Source organism: Dendrobium catenatum, unplaced genomic scaffold (assembly GCF_001605985.2).
Source record: "Dendrobium catenatum unplaced genomic scaffold, ASM160598v2 fragScaff_scaffold_1338, whole genome shotgun sequence".
Lineage (NCBI taxonomy): Eukaryota > Viridiplantae > Streptophyta > Magnoliopsida > Asparagales > Orchidaceae > Dendrobium > Dendrobium catenatum.
Window position 1 is genome coordinate 1,980,710 of NW_021319800.1, and position 23,431 is coordinate 2,004,140.

A 23,431-nucleotide genomic window follows, 5' to 3' on the forward strand; every position below is an offset into this window, starting at 1 on the left:
AACCGAAGGTGCGAAGATGGTTGTAAGATGCATAACCAAAAATGCGGCATTTGATTTAGAATGATAGAAGATGGAAGACGATTTATGAGATTATTGGTCGTTGAAGTAGCTTCGACCCAGAAGATGTTGGGTAGATGAGCTACGTGAAGAAGTGTGCGAGTGAGATCGAGAAGATGTTTGTGTTTCCGTTCAGTGGTGCCATTCTATTCTGGCGTATGCAGACAACTGAGTTGGTGAGTTATGCCATGTTGAATTAGGCAATTAGAAAAATTACTGCTGGTAAACTCGCCGGCGCCATCAGACCAAAATGTCTAAATTATAGCATTAAATTTATTGTTATGAGATTACATAATTATTAAAATTTACTAAACACTTCATCTTTAGATTTAAGTAAATACAGCCACCTATAGCGAGTAAAGTGGTCGACAAAGATGACGTAATAACGAAAGCCATTTATAGAAAGTAAGGGTGCAGGACCCCAAACATCCAAATGAACGAGCTGAAAATGTTTATTACAGGCCGACTCACTAGTAAAGAAAGGTTGCTTATGACTTTTTGAAACATTACAGGAGATACAAACATCAGTAGAAAAACGGGGAGTAATAGCAGGAAAAGTTTTGCCAAAGTTTGAAGAGTGCGACGGTTAGGGTGGCCAAGATGAGCGTGCCAGGAAAGATTGGAAGATCGGACCGTTGCCAGAGCAATGTTCTTATGATTGGTAGGAACCTTGATGTGGTACAACCCATTTCGTTTAGGACCTCGGAGAAGCAGCTTCTGGTCCTGAAGATCCTTAATAGTGAAATCATTAGCATTAAATGAAATTGAAACATTGTTATCATAAGTTAAACGAGAGACAGATAAAATATTATGCGAGAGGGAGGGAACGTGAAGAATATTCTGAAGACGAAGCTTACGGTGAGACTCAGGTAGAGGCAGAATGCCTTGACCCGAGTTTTGGATCGGTAAAGTGTTTTCGTTCGCGATGGAGACCGAATCGAATCCATTATATGGCATAGAATGTTGAAGATTCGTTGCATCGAAGGTAAGGTGAGATGATGCGCCTGAGTCCAAGATCCAGTCATTGGTGATGGCATTTTATTGTTGAACTGTGAGGGCTCTTGGATTGGATGGAGACGCATAGCTTAGATTGCAGCGATGCCAGCAATTCAATGTTGTATGACCCATTTTTCCGCATATCTGGCACATTGGTCTCGGTGAGGTGGTTCTTGCAAAGTTTTGAGAATCCGCAGGAAGCTATTATCATTGCGATGAGCCACGACCGTGAAACTTATTTTTATTGCTCTTGATTGGAAAAGAGAGCCACAGAGTAGGATTGCTGACTCTCTTGACGATGTTTATGAAGAAGATTTATCTCTTCGCTACTAAGTAAGGAGTAAAAGTCGTCAAGACTTATCGGTTGAAGCAAAGTTCGTATAGCCATCTTGAAAGGATTGTAGATTGTAGGTAACGTACAATCTTTCATCTGAATTTAATGGAGCTCATTCTTGAGCTGAAAGACGCGAGAGCAGTTTGTGGGTTGAAGACGTCGTTCTAGAGTGATCCAGATGTCAAGAGTGATTTTGAGATTAAGAACGTAAGGAAGAATTGAGGGTGAAATTGTAGACAAAAAGAGCAGATACAAGATTTTGATCTATCGGTTTCCAACGAACATGGTCGGTGATGGTAGATTCCGATGGGCATATAGCAAATCCGGTGAGATGTTCACCGTACCCATTTACGAAGAAATGTTGATGAAGTTGCAACCTCCATATCGCATAATTCACAAATGTGAGGAGAGTAGGGATGAGATTCTTGATATTAGATATAATAAATTTGAGGTGGGAGGGAATGAGCAGCTTGGTTTCTTGATGAGAAACATTTGACATTGTCCGGCGAGACCTGACCGAATCTTTTTCGGCCATGAAAATCAAGAAGTCGCTGAAGAGCTCTTAAGCTCTGATACCATGTGAACATGACAGGAGCGGATGGAGCTAGATGAGGAAGCCGAAAGAGAGAAAGGAAATGAAAGGAGAATTGCATTATCTGTGTTGTTCTATGACAAGCTAAACACATGTATATATAGAGATAACTAGTAAAGAATCAAACCAAGAAAGTACAACGGTATAATGACGTGTCTGAGTCCTTAATAGTAAGTCGGTTTTTTTTTATTTAAATTTGGGCTTTAGCCCATATATTGAAGGTGTAAAAAGAGACTTACATGAAAGGAAAGTGAACAAAAAAGGTCCCAAACAAAGGGAACTGCTCAACAGAAGCACAAAAAAATGCTCAAAAGAGAGCACATACAAGAATGCAAAAAACATGAAAATAGCTAGAAAGCAAAAATCCGCAAAGAAGAAATGCTCCAAAAGCCAAAAAATCTGGACTCAGGGATATTAACATGAAAACAGCAAAATGTCAGACCCTTGGTTTCCCGAAGACCATCCAAAGGGGATTCAAAATTGGAGCCTCATCATAGTCCAGACGAAGCAAAACCCAGTAGCCGTATTCCATGTAAAGTGTCTCGAAGCAGAATAATCAGTGTTCAATGGGCCAACATACAAACTATCTCAAATTACAGCTCCAACAAAAGCCGTCAAAAGCAGCATAAATGATTCCAACTATCAGAAATAAAACCACAAAAGAGCATCCTCAACTAAATCAATTCCGATACTTTGATCAGTTCTTCCACTTAATAAGTTTCTCAAAAATAGCTTTTTTAATACTTAAAGAAGTGGTGATCGTGCTTTGAAATTTGTTCCCAAATCTCCTATTGTTCATTTCTTTCCAGATATGATAAATGCAACATCCAGTAATGAGAAAGTAAAGCTTTTTAACCGGCTGATGGGTACTATGTTCTCCGTCAATCCATTCTAAAAGTTGGAGAATAGTGGGCCTAAGAAGGAGTTGCTTAGAGCTAGACATGATATCCGAAAAAATAGCATATGAGTAGGTGCATTCAATATATAAGTGAGAATCACTTTCAGGATATTCATAACATAAACTACACGTTAAAGGGATAGATATGTTCCTTTTATGCAATTCATCCACATTTTTAATGCCTCCTACAATAGCCAACCAAATGAAACTCGTGTATCTCAATGCATACTTAGCGTGCCATACCAAATTAAACCAAGTGCAGCTAGGCAAATTAGAGTAAAACTCCTTAATATAATCATCAAATTTATTATTGTTTTGATTTCCCCAAACAAGGCAGTTGTTAGAACTCTCCAAAATTGGAATGTCTTGAATTGCATTGCTCACAGGAGGAGGAATAGAATTCAGTAAAACCCAGCTATTGCCCATAATGAAGTCCCTGATAAAGGAATGAGGATTGGTAGCAAGAAGAAAGAAGTGACCATTCAAGAAATCATCAAGCTTGCCATTATAACACCAATGGTTCTAATGCATAGAAATAGGGGCGTTAGGGATAATTTTAAAAGAGAATTTATCTTTAGTAGCAGCAGCAGTGATGCAGACTACTTTCTAAAATCTAGAAGCATATGAAGGAGGTGGACACCATGGGGAGATATAATGACTGAATAACCAATAGGAAAAAGGAGAAGCCATATTGTACATTCTTAAAATAACTGAGCAGTTAAAAGCATATTGAATGGAAGTTAATGAAGGCAGACCGAGACCCCCATTATGCTTGGGCTTACAAACCTTTTCCCATGATACCATGTGTATTTTCCTACTAGAATTGGAATCTCCAAAAAAATAGGAATTTAGAGCATATTTTCTTAAAGAATTTGATAACAGATTTGGGCAAGATGTCACCACGAATCCAGTAGGTAATAGAATTGAGGATGTTGTATCTCAAATACTGCATACATCCAACAAAAGAAAGCAGGTTTGCCTTCCATCCTGAGAGCTTTTTAGAGATGCTATCAATAAGAGGTAAAAAATCAGCAACTTTGAGGCTCTTGAAAGACAAAGGAATCCCCAAATAAGTACTCTTAAGACTAGTATTGTGAATGGAGATAGCATGGAAAACATCACCCTGATTGTTCACATTCCTAGGAAAAATGATGCAACTTTTGTCTAAATTCACATGAAGCCCAGAAGCATCTGCAAATGTATTAAGAATATTAGAGAGATTATTGTGATTCTCAATAGTGGCTTCTCCAAAAATGAGCACATCATCGACATAAAGTAAATGGGATAAAGAGAAGCCCTCTATGGCTATCGCTTTAAAACCACCATCATCAAGAAGAGTGGAGAAAGCATCCATCACCAAATAAAAAAGGTATGGACTTAGGGGATATCCATGTCTTAAACCAGTTGACAATGAGAAATAGTCCTCAAGAGCACCATTTATCAAGATAGAGAATTTCACGTTTGAAATACAATATTTAATCCAACTCACAAAGGGGCTAGGATACTAGTGAATTCAGAGACTTTTTTATTAATATCTTTTAGAGAGGCTGTGAGAAGAGGATCATTTGGGTTGTCATGAATCTTCTCCAGACAAACCTGTTGCTGCTTATTTAACTCATCAAGATGAAGGTTAATAAAAGAAGAGTTAACCCAGGCTTCCTTCTTAATACTAAATTTGAGTTGTTTAAGAGAGGTGCACAAATAAGACAAATGATTACTATTAGAGGGTTTAGAGAAAGCCTTAAGTAGAAGAGTCCAATACTAATCGAATTTAGTCCAGTAGTTTTTGAAGAGGATCTGTGAGTTGATGCAGAAGAAATTCAAGAATGCAAAATCAAGGGACAATGGTCAGAGCAAGAGGGACCTTGAATAGATCAGTAAGAGCTAGGATAAGCATTTGTCCAAGTATAGTTGACGAGAGCCCTATCAAGCTTAATATGAATCGGATTATCAATGTGTTGATTATACCAGGTGTAAGAGCTACCAATAGAGTGAAGATCTCTTAAGCAATTGTCAAAAATCATATTGTTAAATTCTACTAAAGAGCCTTGGGAAATGGCTGTGCCCCCCAGCTTTTCAGAGACAAACTAGCAACAGTTAAAGTCACACATAAGGATCTAGAGGATATTCTTACGAGGAGCGGCATGTGAGATGAGAGCCTATAAGTCATTCCTCTCAATACTGCTATTGGAAGCATAAATATCCGTGAGAAGAAAAGGAGGTAATGAACCAACCTAAGCAAATTAAGAAATGAGTTGAGAAGAGATATGAGCAGGGGTGAAATTAAGCTTGCTAGCATTCCATTTGACCCTGATCCGACCCGAATAAGAGAGCTCAAATTGTTTTAACTTTGTTCATTGGGAAAAACAGAGTGAAAAACTTCAAAAAAAGGACTCTTGAGATATGGAGAGTGTAATCTAGCCTCCAAAATACATAACAGATCCAGTTTAAATGAATTAAAAAATCGCTTGCAATATAGAACTTTGTTAGGGTGATTAAATCCCCTGACATTCCAGGCAGCTATAAATAGTAAAAACATCAGGAATTTGAGTTTGAAGGGACCTTTTTAGCCTAGTTACCCCTGGCAGATTTTTACACCATAGCAGTAGAAGAAGACTGCTGAGATCTTTTTTTGGACATTTGATTTTTAATAACCACTTAATCATATACAGAATAATCCGGAGGCTTGGCTGGATACGACTGAGATTGCAAAACTTCAAATTTATTAGGCGAGATGACTCCCAGAGGGGAGACCATTTCCTAGCTTTGAGAAGCACTAACTGAAGAAGATGAGACCTCTTCTATGGGAGAATTAAGATTTGGGATTTGCCCAGCCTCAAAAAAATTGGGGTTGTCAAGAGGAGATAAAGTAATGGGCTTGGGTGGGGGAATGTCATGAGAAGTAGTAAGGTTGCGATTGTGTTGTTGTGGGGGAGGAGAATGGGGTTGGTATTGAAGCGGTAGTCCGATGCTATTGGTGGCAGGGGATTGGTTTAAGTTTTTGGATGGTGGGGGGTTAGAGACCTAAGGAATGGAGTCCCTAATGGGTTATGCTTGAGAGTTTATAAAGGAAGGATTTGGGTTTTTTTCAGGTTAAGAGGAGGTATGACGGTTTCTGAAGTTCAGGCTGGGGCTTCTACCTCTCAGAGGGAAATTCTTGGGCACATCAGATTTGGAATTACTAGGTTCATCAGATTGCATTTTAAAGGGAGATATGGAGTAGTAGTGAACAAGGGACTTATAGTGGTCATAGGGTGTAGGCCTCCATTCATACTGAACTTTCAGAGCAACAACATCTTTGTCTAGAGAAACCAAAATCTCCTCTTGGTATTTCATGTTGCTGACCACCAACACACGTACTCTAGCATATGTCAGGCGAGATTTTTTGACAGTGAGAGCATCTGCTACAAGGGGGACACCAACCTTTCTCATAATCCTAGAAATATCTTTCGAATTCAAGAAGGCAAGAGGAAGGTCGTTGATTTTGATCCAAATAGGAACTAAAGAAATATTTTCTCTTTCGGTTTGAACAACAACAACAACAACAACATCAAGCCTTTATCCCACTTTATCAAGAACTCTCCATAGCACTTCTCAAGAACTTTATCATTGTTGTTGTTGTTGTTGTTGTTGTTCGGTTTGAACTTAGGGTGCCATTTTTGCATGATGAAGAATTTGCCAAGGAGGAACCACACTCCTCTATACCAAACCAAATCCAAAACTTCCGATCAAGAAAACCTGAACAGGAAGAAACCATCGATGAGAGAAAGCATCTGCAGCGAGCCCTTAAGGTTCAAGTTTTCTTTACAACGCCAAGTAGCGCTTCATAAAAAGGCCTACGACAGATGGAGTATCCCACCAAGCAAAGACTTCAATATTCTGCTCCTTGGCAAAATTTTTCACTAGAAAAAGGAACTATTTCTAGTTCAAGAGGAAAGTGGGAAAGTTGAAGGCAGATGCCGATGAGATATCAAGAGCAAATGCAGATAACCAGTTGTGTTCTGGAAGAGAAGGAGGTCCCACAACAGGCATCAAAGGGGGAAAATCAGAAAGATGAAGTAAAGGGTCCATGGTGGTGGAAATAAGAAGGGGGCCTCCAGTAGAGCCAGAGGGGGATGGGAGGTGACGACGCAAAGCAGCAGAGATGAGACGAAAGAAACCCTAGCAGAGCTCAAGAGTTTCCAATTCTCCCTTTACTCCCCCAGCCAGGATAGTTTTCAAATGAATAAAATGGGGTAAGGCTGTTAATGTGTATTAATTCGAATTTTTCTTTTTCCTTGTTTGGCATTTGATCTCTTGTTAAGCTTTTATAAGTTAACTGCTATATAAATGATATGCCATTAATTCAATGATCCCAAACAATATGAATTCTTTAATTGATCAGAAGTTGCCTCGATTTGCATGTGATTCTTTGATTTGCGCATCAACTACCTCATTTAACATGTCTTATTCATTGAACAGTAAAAATTAGATGAACTAATAGTGCATTTATGATATTTTTGACATTCTAGTCGCAACGAAGAAGTCCATTTTACTATCATAAGTTATTTAGGCAGTGTCGAGGCCTGATTTCTTCAAAATATGTGTTCTCGCCTTGGGATGTATGCCACTACTCTGGATGATCCAAATTTAATAAACAAAATATAGTTTTTTTATGTTACCGACATTCCAAATACAACAACGTGATCTATTTGTTACTCAGATATTGTTTGGGTATCAGTATTCATCAATTTCGGGTGTCGATATTCCCTTTTGACTGATTTTATCTTATTCAATTGAGAGGGCTCGCAACCTAGCAAAATTTGATGTTCTAATTATAATGTCGCTCTCTATTTGACATTCGGAGGTTGTTTGACCCTTCAAGTAATGTGTCGCACCAATGGGCGCATTGCCTAAATCGCCACCCCTTGCTCGTGGTTCATTGTATAGGGATCAACGTACTCACCATTATTTGATCTCATAATTCTAATTTATTGTTTATATTATTTCTCTACTTTTTCCTTACAATTTTTAAAGGCACTTAATGCTTCATTTTTATTTTAAAGAACATATAGATACATATATTGTGAGTAATCATCTATAAAGGTGATGAAATATTTTGGAGCATAAAAATTTATATCCTAACAACAAAAATATATATGTATGATCTCTAATATGTCTGTATTCCTTTGGTACTTTCCTTAATTTTTTGTTTTGCTTACCCTTAATGCAACCCCCACAAGTATCAAAGTCACTGAAATCTAAAGTATTAAATACTCCTTTATTCATTAATTTCTTAGTCCTATTTATAGAGATATTTCCTCATCTCCAGTGTTACAACATAGATGAATTTTTATTTATAACATATCTTTTAATGCCAACTTGACATATAGTATATTATTAGTGGTATTATTTTGTAAATTAATATAGAAAAGACTATCAAATAAAATATAATTTCTAAAAAGTTTAGATTTATAATATAAACCAACAAAATTTTTTGAAAAATTAAAAGTATAACTAAAAGGTACAAGTCTGAAAACTGAAATTAAATTACTAAAATAAAATTATTACTAAGTACTAAGTATTATGTTTCAATTGCTTCAATATATGAGCTCATCTTATTTCTTGAATCAATATATTGTTCATTTCTCACTAGCTTCCTTAAGTTTTGCATATCCTACAAAGTATTATAAATATGGATTATAAAACCTGAATCAATCCTCCATGTGTTATAAATAATATTAGTCATATTAGATTCATAAAAGACAAATGAGATTATTATACCTTTTTTTTTTTATGCCATTCCAAAATTTTATGCAATTCTTCTTCATATGTCACTTCCTTTAATGAAGAAAACACTTTGACTTCTTATGGATGCCAGGTTGGGGTGGTACTTTACCTTTTCCTTTCTTTTTGACGTGGCTCCAGTCCTTTCTATATGTAGCTAATATTATATTATCACAAAATTTTATAATCAGCATTTCCTCCTCTTGAACACATGGTTAAAAGCTCATTAATTGACCATTTATCCTTTTGTGTCTTATAAGATGTTTTAAAAAATCCATATTGTTGTGAAGTGTGTTCAAAATATAGAGCACTAGAAAAGACTCAAACATATCAACCTTAAGAATCTTAAGCTAAGCTGTAATATCTCGTATTTGTAGTATGTGCTCTACCACATCTTTAATTCCATTTAGTTTCAAGGATAAACTCCATAATTATGATAATAGTAAGAGATTTTTATGAATTGTTGAATTGTTCATCAATTATTTTAATTAACTCTTTGATATTTTTATACTGATCAACTAAATAATGAATACTAGAAAATATTTTGTTATTTATGAACATCAAACTTAAGCAATTAGATTGGTCTCAATGTTCATATAGAGCAATCTTATCATGAATGCTAGTATATTTAACTTCAAATAGTTCATCTTTTCTTATAGCATTATCAATATTCATCTACCCTAAATGGAAGAGAATTATCTCTTCCATACTTCATAGTTATAAGCCCTTAATTCAAAAATATTACATATATCAAAGATGAGCTAAAGGATCAAAATTATGACAATCATAAATAAATCAAAAGAAAAAAAACTAGAAGAACAAAATGACCACTAGAAGCAGCTAGCAGCAGCAAATCTACAGGAAAGATGAGAAAAACAACCACACCTACATGGAAATAATAGGAAGAAGACCTTGCAAGAGAGCAGCCAAGCAAAACCATTATGTAACAAGCAGGCAAAACGTCACCATAGTAATACCAATATTCACCATAAAAGCAGCCAAGAAGAAGCACCAAAAGGCCACCACATAAACACCAACGTACAAACCAGCCAACACCTAAACAAAGGACAACTAAAAAACCCCAAACAAGAAAATTAAGACCCCACAAGGACCAGCAACCAACCAATTCTCAAAGAACCCATGAGCACAACCAGCAAGCCAAGTCATAAGGACACAAACACAGAAGAAAAGAAGAAACCCAAGATTTTTTTCTTTTAGATCTCCTCCGCTTACATTTACCAACATTTGAAAAAACAAAAAATCCATCCTCAACTATTTGAATAACATTTAATTCATCGACATCTATTGAATGAATTAATGGCACATCCCTCACTTCCCCAACATCCCAATCAGAGGTTGAATCACACTCATCAAGCTAGTCTCCTTGAACCACCACGCTCTCCTTCGAGTTGGCAGCCAAATGAGCTCACAAATCATCATTTGCAATATGAGAAATATGAATATCAATGAGAGGGGTAGGGGCATTCAAATAAACATTAATTTCATACTTTACAACTACATTATCATTAATATAAAAATCCCCATCATCCAACCCAACATTCACTATAGGTCAGTTTGAAACCAAACTATTTATAGGGAAAGCAACCTTGGGCCCCAAAGGAGTAAATTCAGAACAACCATCCTCACCACCTCCAGTAATAGAACTAGGTGTCTGAGTAGTTTTCAGGTTAACTAAGAAAGGGTTGCTTCCCACATGAGAACCTCATGGTATGTGGCCACATTGAGATCCTCTTTGTTGTTACAAGATAAAACTAAAAGCAAAACAACAGTCACCCACATCAATTAAACTGACATTATCAGTATCCACATTCACCTTATTAACCATATGGGAGCCATTATTGTCATTAACCACTAAAGCTTTGATCGATGAAACAGGAAAACCAGAAGTAACATTATCCATAATTTCCACAGCACCTGGAGCATTCATATCATAATGAACATTAGTCTTAATCGGATTTGAAAGAACAACATTGTCAGACATTGGGTTAGAAGCATGAATGGGGTGATAAGAACTGATCAAATGCCCTAAACATTTACATTTATCATAGAAGGGAGGGAATTCCTCCATCACAACCTACTGTATGTAGCCCCAACTATCAGGACCAAGCCACACTTTATCATAATATTTTTTAGTAATATTAAGCTCAACTAAAACATGGGCAATAGATGGAAGAGAGCCCAAAGCAGTAGTATTATCAACTTTTAATGAACGCCAAACAACAGTCCCATGCCATGGAGGATATGATGGGAAAATAGATGAGGACGCAAGTTGGGAAATGATATCCTAAAGGAAATAACGGGAGATTTAACACCAATATCAGCTAAAGGAATCCTTTTGGTCAATTTCATGAAGAAATTATAAACAAAATAAGATCACTGACAAATAATTCTACTATTATCAAGATCATTCCCCAACTTGATCAATGCATGAGATTGATCCAACATGGTAACCGAGAACTCTCCAAACAACTTAAGGTTGAAAAAACCTACGAATAGAATAGAGACTAGGATGGTGAGTGGGGAAAAATCAACTAAAGCAATTTTATAAGGCTTAGCTAGGGCACAAAACTCCTCCTCCGAAATCCATAAACATGGAAAACCATGAAATGTAGTAGTTTTAAGGTCAAAAGAACACACAGAAGAAGAAGAAGAATCAGATAAAGCATCAAGGAACGAGCGAGATTTGATCAACCCTTCCAAAAGACCAGGGTCGACCTGCGATTCACCGCCATTCCGCCAAGCAGAGGAGGACATATTAGCCTAAAACGAGCAAGGAGGAAGCAAACAGAAAGCTCGAGTGAGGAAGAAAAAATGGAAAGATAAAAGAGTAACAAGGGAACAGAACTCCCCTTGGCACAAGTTGTAAGCCGGCTATGGCACACCCGTAGCAGAGAACGGAGGATTGATGACGAGAGGAGGCTCCAAATGCGAGAAAAAAAAAATGACGACTGGAGGCGGCTAGGGCGAAGCCCTAGCAGCGCACTAGAACATTGGGGAAAGGCAACAACTCAAAGGATTTGATGCTAACAAATTTACATCATACTTTATCAAAGTAAATGACTCAAATATAAATAAGCATTGAAAAATAAATTTAAATCTAAATGTATTTAAACAAAATCTAAAATGAATTTAAAGAAATAATTTGAAATTTTGCAAATTTTTCTTTCTACAATTTTATTAAAGCTAGTGAAATCCATAACAATAGCAATTATCTATGGGAAATACCAACATTACCCATACAAATATTTAAATAATATAGGGTTGACTCCAATTGCAAACAAGCGGCCTCTAAAATATCATCATATACTAAATAAACATTTAATTTTAAAGTAATTAATTTTTTTGCGTGAAAGCTTAAACTTGCAAAAAAACTAATAAATAGAATAAAATGAATGATTCGATTCAAAAATATTCTCCCATTTTAGAAATTATAAAAGAACCAAAAATCATATTTAAAATCACAATTCAAGTTTTAAAACACGAATATGATATAAATTTAATCCAAGAAAATTTATAGCCTTATTTATGATAAAAGGCAACTAAATTTAAAATCTTTATGCGATCAATTTTCCCTAAAATAAAAGTTAAACAAATTAAAATATCGAGACAAAGATTTTGAAAATGCTTTGATGCCAAATGTTAGAAAAATTAATTTCAATTCTATAAATTTTTTTCAAATTTTAGAGTTATGTTAAATTTTTGATAAATTTATAAAATATGGAATCGAATAAACAACAAGATGTGGAAACTAATTCATATACAAAATTTGTATGCCTTCAGTCATTGAATTTGATTGTGTTCTTAGCTAATTTCAAAATCTTTTAAACCTTCTCTCCCAAAAAATGATATATATTTTTTTATGGAAGTAATAGAGAGAAAGATTAAGGAACCCAAAATATATAAAAAATTTGAAATTACTTTATTGCTCATCATAGCAAAATTAAAATTTTAGTTTTAAAAACTGAATTAAAACTGAGAAACGTTCAGTTTTAAACTAAGAATGCTCAATTTAATGGCTAAATCAAAACTTAAAAATAATCAATTAATTAAAAATATTTTGTACTATTCATAATTATTATTTTAAATAAATAATTAACAGTAGAAATAACCTGACCACAGTATATCACTTTTCCAATGTCCTTTTCGCTCTACGGTGGATGCCATATATCTAATAGGATTTGGGGTCTCCTCAGTTCCCCTAAGAGCTCAACATCACTTACTGAATAATATTAACATTAGTGTTTATCACTGTGGGCATTGAAATGTTTCCCTTCGATATTGTAAATAACTGAAATGTTGATTTCTTTTGGAAGAAAGTTAATGATAGCAACTTGTTGGGATTAACCATGTAGGAGGAATAAATGGTAACATCAACCTATGTCAAAGAGCTCCAACAAGGAAAGAATAGGATCAATTTAGAGAGGAAGGGATGAGGAAAAATATGCAATTGAGGGAATAATTTTGCATGTCTAATCATTTGCAACAACAAAATCAAGCTTTCGATTTTGTCAAAGAGCTCCAATTAATCTCCCAACTACAAAAACAAAATATTTCAATGTTAGATATCCAAATTCTACCGAGCAAATGATCCACTTATTACTAATACAAAACAACTAAACAAGCTATATTTAACATTTATCAAGTGCCACAAAACAAGGCTTATCCTAAAGGTAATAAATTCACACACTCAGAAAAACCATCAAGCTACAAAAACGTTTTGCAAGGAGCCCATACACATTTCTATGTCACTAATATTACTATTTTTCAGATAAAATATTATAGTTTAAACTGCGTATTCACCGATCTCCACCAGAAGATGTTGGTCCACCGAAGACTGGTCTCATGTAAGCATTATCGAACTTTCTCCAATAGAAATGAATTGTGTGAATCGGACTTTCCAAAAGAATCGATAAGCTTCTTGTCGCTTTGAGAAGATTCGACTCTGTTGATTCTTCTATGGAAAGTAGAGGCGTGGTTGGATCTTCTTTGCTAATGCTAGTTTGTGGCTGATTGTTGCGTTGAGCTTGGTGTATTAGCTTATTTACAAGTGGCTTTGTGAAGATACCGATTGCCTGACATATAAAAGAAAAAGGTAAGACTATAATATATGACATGATAATGCCCGGTAAAGTACTGAAATTATCACCATAAATGTATAAAGCTATGCAATGGAAATGGTCAGCAAGTATCGGGAAATACATGCGATAATTAAAGCATAGTTGATGTTAGTTTTAGGCTTCGTTTGGGATGGCTTTCTTCCTGCTTCTTAAAATAACATTCTAGTACAATAATTAAAATTTTTTACTATAAATGTGCTTTAAGAAGCGGTAAAAAAGCCGTCCCTAACGAAGCCTGAGACAAATGCCTGAAAATTTGAAATATCATTCATTTAGAGCTTGAAAAAGAAAAAATGCACCTACAGATAAGTACATACCAAAGTGGTGAAAAGCACAATTACAATGGTGCTTGTGATCATTGTTGCATGAACAGGGTCCCAAGTAACTCCAGAAACGGTGAACTGAAAGATTATTTAATAATGCATGTATTTTATTAATTTAAATTTAGGGTTTGAAATGACTGAAATGTAAGCAAATTGTAAATATCAGACCAGGTTAAATGCTAAAGCGATCGAAACAGCTCCTCTCATGAGACCAGCCCACCAAATTATGAACTGTTAACAATCAATCATATTGAAGTTTTAATAGTTTGAAATTAAATGAAAAAAAAAAAAAACACTTGTATTAAGGTGAAGAAGGAAATGGGATGATATCCCAAACAGGCTTCTGAAACAATGAAATTACAAGGGTTCAAAAGGAATGTAACCTGGTGCTTAAATGTAATTATCAACCTCTCAGGACCAGAACTGATTTTATTGGATAGAATAGAGAGAGGAAATACAAATGCAGCACGTCCAAGCAACACCAAAATAAAGAGGATAAAATTGACGCCAAAAGTTGCCTTGACACTGCCAAAAGAAAGGAGCCCTTCCATAAACAATGTTTAGGAGAATAAAGAATGCAGCTGTAAATCATCGGTCTAGCAAAGATCAAGAATATATTCAAATACCAAAAATAAAACTTAATAAAATAAAAAACCAAATAACTAAATAACATTTTTAAAAAGTTTAGTGCTGATCTTCTAAGGAAAATGAATCTTGCGTTTCCATGAATTTTTGAAATTTCATCCACAAAGAAAGTTATAAGCTCGAATATAGAACAAATCTACAATGAAGTGTTTAGTTTAGTTGAAAACTATCTAATGCTCTTCTAAAATGAACAAAATACAATTCAAGGATGCACTTGAAAAGAGCCTATTCAGTAAAATATGTCAAGAGGGGAAAACTATGCGAATGAGAAAGGGAAATTATAATCAGAACAGCTCTAAATATTCACCAATATAACAGTCAAGTCTTAAGCTCCAAGAAGAGAGACTGTTGATCAAATGGAGTTTTTTTTTTGGCAAATTATTTCACTTTTTTAAAGATTTCTCTTATACTGAAATTTGGAATATTTGGGGTTTGCATTAGATCTAGGGATCAAGGTTTGCCAAAGGAAAAATTCCATGGTTAATTACATCTCAGATGTGATACCTGAGATAACTTTCGCTTAAAGACATCACAATGCTATGGATTTGGGGAATTATTGAACTTGATTTTAAATTGGGGGGAAAGGTGGCCAAGCTGATCAAGATCTTATGGTTCTATCATTCCATGTCAACATGGTGGTCGTAGTGCACCATCAATTAAGAGCCGGATGACCATATCAGTTGAAAAGTTTAATTAGCAGTCATAGGTTGTGCCCTATTAGGTATCCAAAGTAGACCAGGATGGCATATATTCTTTGAAAATACCCACTCTCTTTGGTAAAATCTAGCAGTTTAGATGTTGACCTATAATAGATAAGCCAAAAGAAATAAAAAAAAAAATGAAAATAAAAAAAATGCTTAAATCATTGCATACCAGCTGCCCATGCCAATATCCTCCATCGAATCCCGCTGCTACATCCTATCGCCAGTCTGCAACGGCGCCGAATAGTCCTATAGCACGCCTGCGGAGATCTCCTCGATCGCACATCCATTTGAGTAGTTAAATATGACACTAAAGGAACATCTTTTTCGCTTCTGTTCACCACTTAACTTCTGCAAGAACTCCCGCTCTTTCTCCCCTTCCTTGAGCCGCTCGAAAGCTCTAAATTCCACCTCCTTCCTCTCCGACCAAATCCTGCCGCCCTCATCTTGATTCCACGCCTCTTCAATCGGCGAGCCAGCCACTTGATTCAGACCTCACACGAATCCCTAATCCCAATCTCCTCCCCTCTCTCGCAAACCTCTGCCAACTCCTTCGACTTCTCCTCTCGCATGCGAAACTCCTGCCGTTGCCTTCCTCCACTGCCGAAACCTCATCTCTTCCCCTAACCGAACCCTCAACCATTGCTAATCTTTGATTTCTCCAAGCTCTCCGATCTCTAATCACCCGTTGAAGGCCGCCTCTTCTGTCGGCTACTAGATCTTGCTGCAAGATCTTGACTCCCTATACGCAAGGCAACCATCTCTTCCTTATGACCGGAGCCTACCTAATTCCTCCTGTACTGAAGCCGACGTCTATCCCAACCCACGACCAGACTTCTCCATCCCCATCCAAGACCTGTCCGATCCAAACCCACACTCGACCAGCCTCAACCTCCGACCTTGTCTCCAACAAACAGAGAGAGAGCTTTCCTCTTACCTTCCTCTTCCTTTAGCCGAACACACTTCATCCACTGCTAAACTGAGCGGAACACCGTCACGAGCGTTATATTACGAAGCACAAGTTACCTTATTTAAAGGTAAAGGTGACGGTTCAGTTTGCTTTAATTCCATTTCTCTATTAAATTCGCATTTTTTTGATTCCCCGAGAGTTTTCTTGTCATAGAAAGAGAAGCTCTAGGGTTTTGGCGCTTCGTTTTGCCGCTTCCTCCTCCCCCGCTGGGGGCCTCCTCATGGCTTCCGCCGACTTCCCTCCACTTAACTCCGCCTCCCCCCACACTTCTCCCCTTCTTCCTGAGGGCCCGCTTTGGAAGAATCTCCTTGCTAACAGCCCCCAAGTTTCCACCCAGTTTTCCCATACCCTCTCATTCGTCCCCAACCTTAATGCCACAGCTCAGTTCACTAGTAAGCAATTCACGCCAGGGGCTCCCGAGTAGTCCCTCTCCTTGGTGGGTTATCTCATAGGCAAACGGCCTTACTACGAAGCACTTTTGGCGGTAATCAAAAAATCATGGCAGCTCAAAGGCTCTGTCTCCCTTCTCACTATGGATGACGGTTTCTTTCTCCTTAAGTTCTCCACCCAGGAGGACTACAACCTCGCTTGGACTGGAGGTTCATGGTTCTTTTTTGGCAAGCCCTTCATCCTTCAAAAGTGGACTCCGGAGCTCATACCCAAGCGTGAAGAGTTCCCGTCCATTCCGCTATGGGTTAAAATCGTGAATCTTCCACTGTCCATTTGGACGCCTGAAGGTATTTCAAAGGTTGCGAGCTGTATCGGGATTCCTCTAGCTGTAGACGCTCTCACTGCCGCAAAAACCAGGTTGACCTTTGCAAGGGTCTGCGTTCAGGTAACGAGCTCCTCTCCTTTACCTGATGAAATATATTACTCTGTTGATGGGAAAGTTTCCCCCCTCAAGGTAATCTACGATTGGAAACCGGAACCATGCTCCCACTATAAGTCTATTATGCACTCTTCCTCACTCTGCCCCTCTGATCCCAACCCCAAATCTCAGACTGTTATCACTACTCGAGGTCGAAGCTCCAGTCGTAAACCACGTCCCACCCCACCCCCCCGTCTCAACATTCCTAAGCCTCCTACTACACATCTATCTCACCAACCCTCCACCTCTACGGTGCCAAACCCCCTTCTTCCCAATCTGAATTCCCCCTCCTCTGACACCGTTGCTGATAATCCTCCCCTGTTCTCCCCCAAAACACTCCCGATTACTACCAGTAATCAATTCTTTGCTCTTCCGGTTGAATCTGCTCCATACCAGATTGCTCCTCCTTCCAATGAGGTGGTCATCCCACCTTCTTTGACCACTTCCAGCCCTGCTCCTCTATTCCCCCCAATCACTTCTCAGATTCCTCCTCGCTCCCCCAACACCACCTACCACTCTTCCCTCCTCCCAGTAACCCAGCTTGTTTCCACCTCAATACAGGACTCGCATATCCTTGAGAACCCTCTCTCGACAAGCTCCACTAAGACTTCTCAGTCTAATGACGATATGCCTAGCTGCAATAAAAGCCCTGCTTCATCTCAATCCCAAACCAATAACCAACAAAACCAGAAAAACACCCGTGCCAAGAATGCCAAAAAGGCAGCCACCTCAAATTCCAAACATGAGCCGCCGTTTTTTGGCTGCAGCAATAACTGAGTCCTGGTTTTTTTGTATACCATAATTTTATTTCTTTACTTGTAATTGGGGGTGGTATAGGTTTTTATTTACAGTTTTTCTTTATAGTTGTTGTAATTTTTCTGCTGTCCTCCTCTGCTCTTGGCTTGGGGCTGGACCTTTTTCTGTAATTTCTTTTAGTCAATGAATGGGCTTATGCCCCAAATTTTCCAAAAAAAAAAAAAAAAAAAAAAGAGTTTATAATGAACTAGAATCTTTGCATGAGTGAGCTTAAGATTTCGTTTGGGACAGCTTTCTTTCTACTATGTAAAGCAATTTTTTAGTACAAAAAATTTCTAATTGAAAATAACATTTGTATTGGAAAGTTACTAAAGAAAGTAGTAAAAAATTGTCTCAAATGAAATCTAAGGTTTCGTATGGAACATCTTTCTTACTACTTTCTAAAACTGCTTTTCTAATACAAATATTTATAATTAAATTTTTTTCCTAAATTTAGTTCTTTGTTACTAAAAAAGGATTCATGTAGCCGACCCCACGTAGTGGGATAAAGGCTTGATGTTGTTGTTGTTGTTGTTGTTAGTTATTTGTTACTAATAATGATACCTGTAATATACCTATTATGTCATATTACAAGTATATGTAAACCTGTATCTAGTTTTAGCTTACGGTTCTGCTATATATTCCTACTCTCTGTATCAGTTAGGTTGTGTAATAAGATAAGCAAATATTTCCTTTCCCTGTCTTTATGGCATCAGAGCTAGCTCCGATTTTCTTCTTTTTAAGAATTTCTTTTCTCTTCTAATCCGTCTCTCAGACGCTCATCTCTTTACCTTCCCGACTATGGATGCCTCCTCCACCTCCCTAACTACAGATCCTCAAGAAATTTCGTCCGATGACGGCTGCACCATACCGGTTGCTCTCAAATTTGTGATATCCAATATCAAGATAATCGTGTCCACACATCTGACCTCCAAAAATTGCTCGGTATGGCGTTCTCAAATTCTCAAACTATTGAATGCTAATGGCTTCTCCTCCTTCCTTCTTCCATCGGCATCTCCTCTAGTTCGGTACATCGATCTTCCTGAAGGTTGTCAAGAACTCAATCTGAAATACAAGGAATGGATTCTTGTTGATCAAAATCTAGCCACAGCATTGTGTTCAACAATCTCGCCAGCGATTTTACCCTATGTTATTAATCTTGAATCCACCTCGATGATCCTTCCCAACTTAGCCGCATGGAACATTCGTGGCTTTAACGGGCCTGAAAAAGTTAACTGTTGCAAGCAATTTGTCAAGTCTCTGCATCTTGACATCATCTTCCTTCTGGAAGCTAAGATTTCCCCCTCTTCTACTGCCGACCCTTGGTTTCTTGCCTCTCATAAACTCTTCCTTGATGAAGGTACCTGCGACAATTTTGGTCTTTCTAACCCAGGCCGCATCTGGGTTAAGTGGAATTCTTCAGTAATTAAATTCTCCCCTATCACCGTTTCAAGTCAGTAAATTCATGGTACTATTGTTTCGTCTGGTTCCCCCGTTTGTGATGTTACTGCAGTTTACGCTTCTAACTCGTTTGTTGAAAGGCAAGTTCTTTGGAATCAACTAAGAAGCATTTCTACCAACATTTCCAGATCCTGGACTGTGCTGGGGGACTTTAATTGCTGTATGTATCCTAATGAGAAAGCTGGTGGCATCCCGGTTAAGGATATCAATTTAGGGGACTTCAACAGGATGATTTTTGACATTGGCCTTCACGACCTCTCCTCTGTTGGTTATTTGTACTCTTGGTTTAATCAGTGTGGATAATCCAATTTATATTAAATTGGATAGAGTTTTGGTTAATGATAGTTGGCTGGCTTACTTCCCCAACTCATTCTATAAAGTTGGGGAAACACTTTGCTCTGATCATTCCCCTCTGATTCTCAGTTCGGCTGCCTCTACTCATAAACATAGATTCATGTTTAAGAACTACTTGACATCTAAAAAAGAATTTTGGGACATTTTCTTGGACACTTTTGCCCATTCTCCTAAAGCCAGCCCCCTTTACTCATTTTGTCAGAACCTAAAAACCCTCAAAAATAAACTCAAGGGTCAAAGCTGGGGTAATGCCAATGTTTAGAAGATGGAGTTGGACTCTTTGTTGGCTGATCAAAACTCTTTACTTTCTCTGGCTCACAACTATCCTCATGACCATAGCATTGCTGAGGCGCTCCACAATACAAACCTCAAAGTTATTGAATGTCAAACATCCTTGGCTAGCTGGGCCATTCAACGAGCCAAAGCTAAGTGGCTCCAGAATGGGGAAGATGATTTGAAATTTCTGTATTCCAAGATTAATATCAGGCACAGTTATAACAAGATCAAAGAAATTAGATCGGATAATGGCAGCTTTACCTCTCATTCGGATATTTCAATCGCTTTCATCAACCATTTCCAAAACCTTTTTAATACCCAACACACCAACCCCAGCCATCTGGATCATTTCCCCCCTGGTGGCACAGTCCCTTCCCACCTTGCTGAAGCCTTAGTTGCTCCTGTGACCATGAAAGAGATTAAAGAGGTTATTTTTGCTGGTCCGAACTGTTCAGCTCCAGGACCAGACGGCTTTACCTTTGCTTTTTATAAAGCCACTTCGTCTACCATCAGCACTCAAATTTTCCAAGCTATTAATGCCTTCTTTAATATTGCTTCTCTGCCCAAGATTGCTAAGGCTACTGCTTTAGCTCTTGTTCCCAAACACCCCCATGCAACTTATATCAGGGACTATAGACCCATCTCTCTTTGCAATGTTATTTATAAAGTTATCGCCAAGATCATTGCTAATAGGATGAAGGAAGTTATGCCTTACATTATCCATAATAGTCAAGGTGGTTTTGTCCAAAATAGGCTTATCTCTGATAACATTCTGCTTGCATCTGAAATTCTTGGGGATTTCAACAAATGTTCAAAGGCTAGCTACTTTTGTGCCAAGTATGATATCACCAAAGCCTTTGACACTGTTTCCAGGGAATTCCTTCTTCATCGCTTGGCTTCTAAAGGCTTTCCTGCTAAGTTTATTGCCTGGATTAAGGCTTGTATCACTGAGGTTCACTTCTCAATTTGCATCAATGGGGCTCTTGAGGGGTTCTTTGGGTCTTCTTCTGGTTTGAGACAAGGATGTCTATTATCTCCATTTCTTTTTAGTATTGTTATTGATGCTCTTTCCATTTCCTTTGATGACGCTGTTTGCAGGCAAGCCTTTACTGGAGTGTCTTCGGGTAGCTCCTTCATCACTTATTTACTATACGCTGATGATTTATTGGTCTTTGGGAAAGCCACTGTAGCTAATGCTATTAATCTTCAAAATCTCCTGCATCAATTTGCTTTCTCTTCTGGTCTCTTTGTGAATCCCAGTAAGAGTGCAATTTTATTTTCTAATGGGTGTCGTATCACTTCTGAGATCTGCAGTATTCTTCACATTGACAAATCTACCAATCCTATTAAATACCTTGGCATCCCTATTTTTTATAGAAAACTAAGGGCCTCTGATTTCCAACCCCTTATTCTTAAAATCTCCAATTCTCTGGATGGTTGGAAAGCCAAGACTTTATCTCTTGCTGGGAGAGTGCAGTTTATTAAATTCACTATTTGCAATACTCTGGCATATTGGATCAGAGGTGCCATTTTACCCAAAAAATGTTGCAAAACTATTAGTAGGATGTGCTCTAGATTTCTTTTCTATGGCAATATCTCTCTGAAAAAACTTCATATTATTAGCTGGAAGGAAGCTTGCTACCAAAAAGCAAAAGGTGGCCTTGGTATACAAAACCTGGACTCTTATTATTTTGCTTACTCTTGCTCCCTGATTTGGAGGTTTCTAAACTATGACATCATTCTGTTAGATTGGTGGAGGGGGAAATACCACTCCCTGTGGAAGCCCTTGGATAAGAGAGCTTCCCCCTATTGGACCCTTTTATGTAAAACGGCTGGGAATGTTAAAAATTGCTTGGCTTTACCTGTGAAGTCGGATAGTCCTCGTTCTCTGATATGGGATCCTTGGTGTGGGGGAAGTTCTGTGCTGTACTGGTTGGTTTCTAAGAATGAAGATCCCTCATTTTATATTTCCCATTTTTCTTCTTGGCAAGTGAAACAAGTGATTTGCAATGGTATATGGCATTTACCTACTGCCTTTAGTTTTAGCCTTGCTCAGTTTATTAACTCCACTTGTAATATTGATTATGAGGCTATTTGTCATTGGGGGGACCACTCCAATCTCAGCTTTAAGATTTTTCATTCTTATTTTTATGCTGATATGCCTAAGGTGAATTGGGACAAATACATTTGGCATAAAAAATGTGCACTGAGATTCTCGGTATATGCTTGGCAGGCTATTAAGGGCTGCCTTAAAACTTCTGATGTGCTTGCGAGAAGGGGAATTAATGTTTCTAGGCAATGCTCTTTTTGTAATTCTCACCCTGAGACCCATAGCCACTTATTTTTTGGCTGCTGTTACACTTTTGATATTATCAGAACATTCCTTCCCTGGCTGGGTTCTCTTTTATTCAGGCCGAATTTATATTAGGTTTTTGATAGCATTATGGATCAAGGATACAATGCTGGTTGGGCAAACTATTACAAACTCACTACCAATGCAATTATCTATCATCTTTGGAGAGCTAGAAATGACCGCATTTTTGGCTCTATTATTGACAGCAAATACATCATTTTGGGGAAGATCAAAAGAGCGATTCATCTCAAAATCATGCAATGGAAAGAGTATAATGATGTGTTGCAGCTGCTGCCTTGATATGTCGTCTTTTAAAACAATATTTGGATTGGACGATGATGTACGCTCGCTGTAGCTTGGTTACCCTTGGACGGCCTCTGGGCAACCAGATATCCTTCTAATCCTTCTGGATTAGCCTGAGTCCACCGTGCCTTCAGGCCATGCCTTTCTGGCACTTTTTGTTCCGAATTCTTGTTTACTGTTACTGTTAAGCTCATTTTGTTCAGAGCTTTCAGTTTAGTTTTCGTTTTTTTCTGCATTTTACTTTACAATTTACTTGTAATTTTATTTTCATCAATGAAATGGGCTATGCCCCTAATATTTTCCAAAAAAAAATTCGCATTTTTTTTTGTTTTTTTTTACATTTAGGCCATTTAAGGCAAACTCACACATAACGCATACACAAAGACTCGAACCCAAGACTTCTTAGTTGGAAGCATAAGCTCTCAACCAACAGCCAAGGTGAGCTGTTTTTTTTTTCTGCTTTGCTGATGAAAACAGTGAAAAGAAACGAGAATATTAAGGTGAAGGAATCTTTCTTTAAGAAGAGTGCAAATATTTATGAAAAGCTAGAAAACTTTACTCACTCGTTATTAAATGAGCTCTATCATTTTGATTACTTCAC

General features: G+C 37.6%; 1 protein-coding gene across 1 annotated transcript in view; it reads right to left on the bottom strand.

Moving 5' to 3' along the window:
• Positions 1–13,140: 13,140 nt before the first annotated feature.
• The window catches only part of LOC110094215 (sodium/hydrogen exchanger 4), a 38,705-nt gene continuing 28,414 nt past the window's right edge, over positions 13,141–23,431 (bottom strand). Inside the window, exons 11-14 of the mRNA XM_020819394.2 lie at positions 14,488–14,629; positions 14,273–14,335; positions 14,099–14,182; positions 13,141–13,736 (exon numbers count right to left, since the gene is read on the bottom strand). Of these exons, the coding sequence (XP_020675053.1) occupies positions 13,461–13,736; positions 14,099–14,182; positions 14,273–14,335; positions 14,488–14,629 (565 nt within the window). The 3' untranslated portion in view covers positions 13,141–13,460. The remainder of the gene's footprint in view (positions 13,737–14,098; positions 14,183–14,272; positions 14,336–14,487; positions 14,630–23,431) is intronic.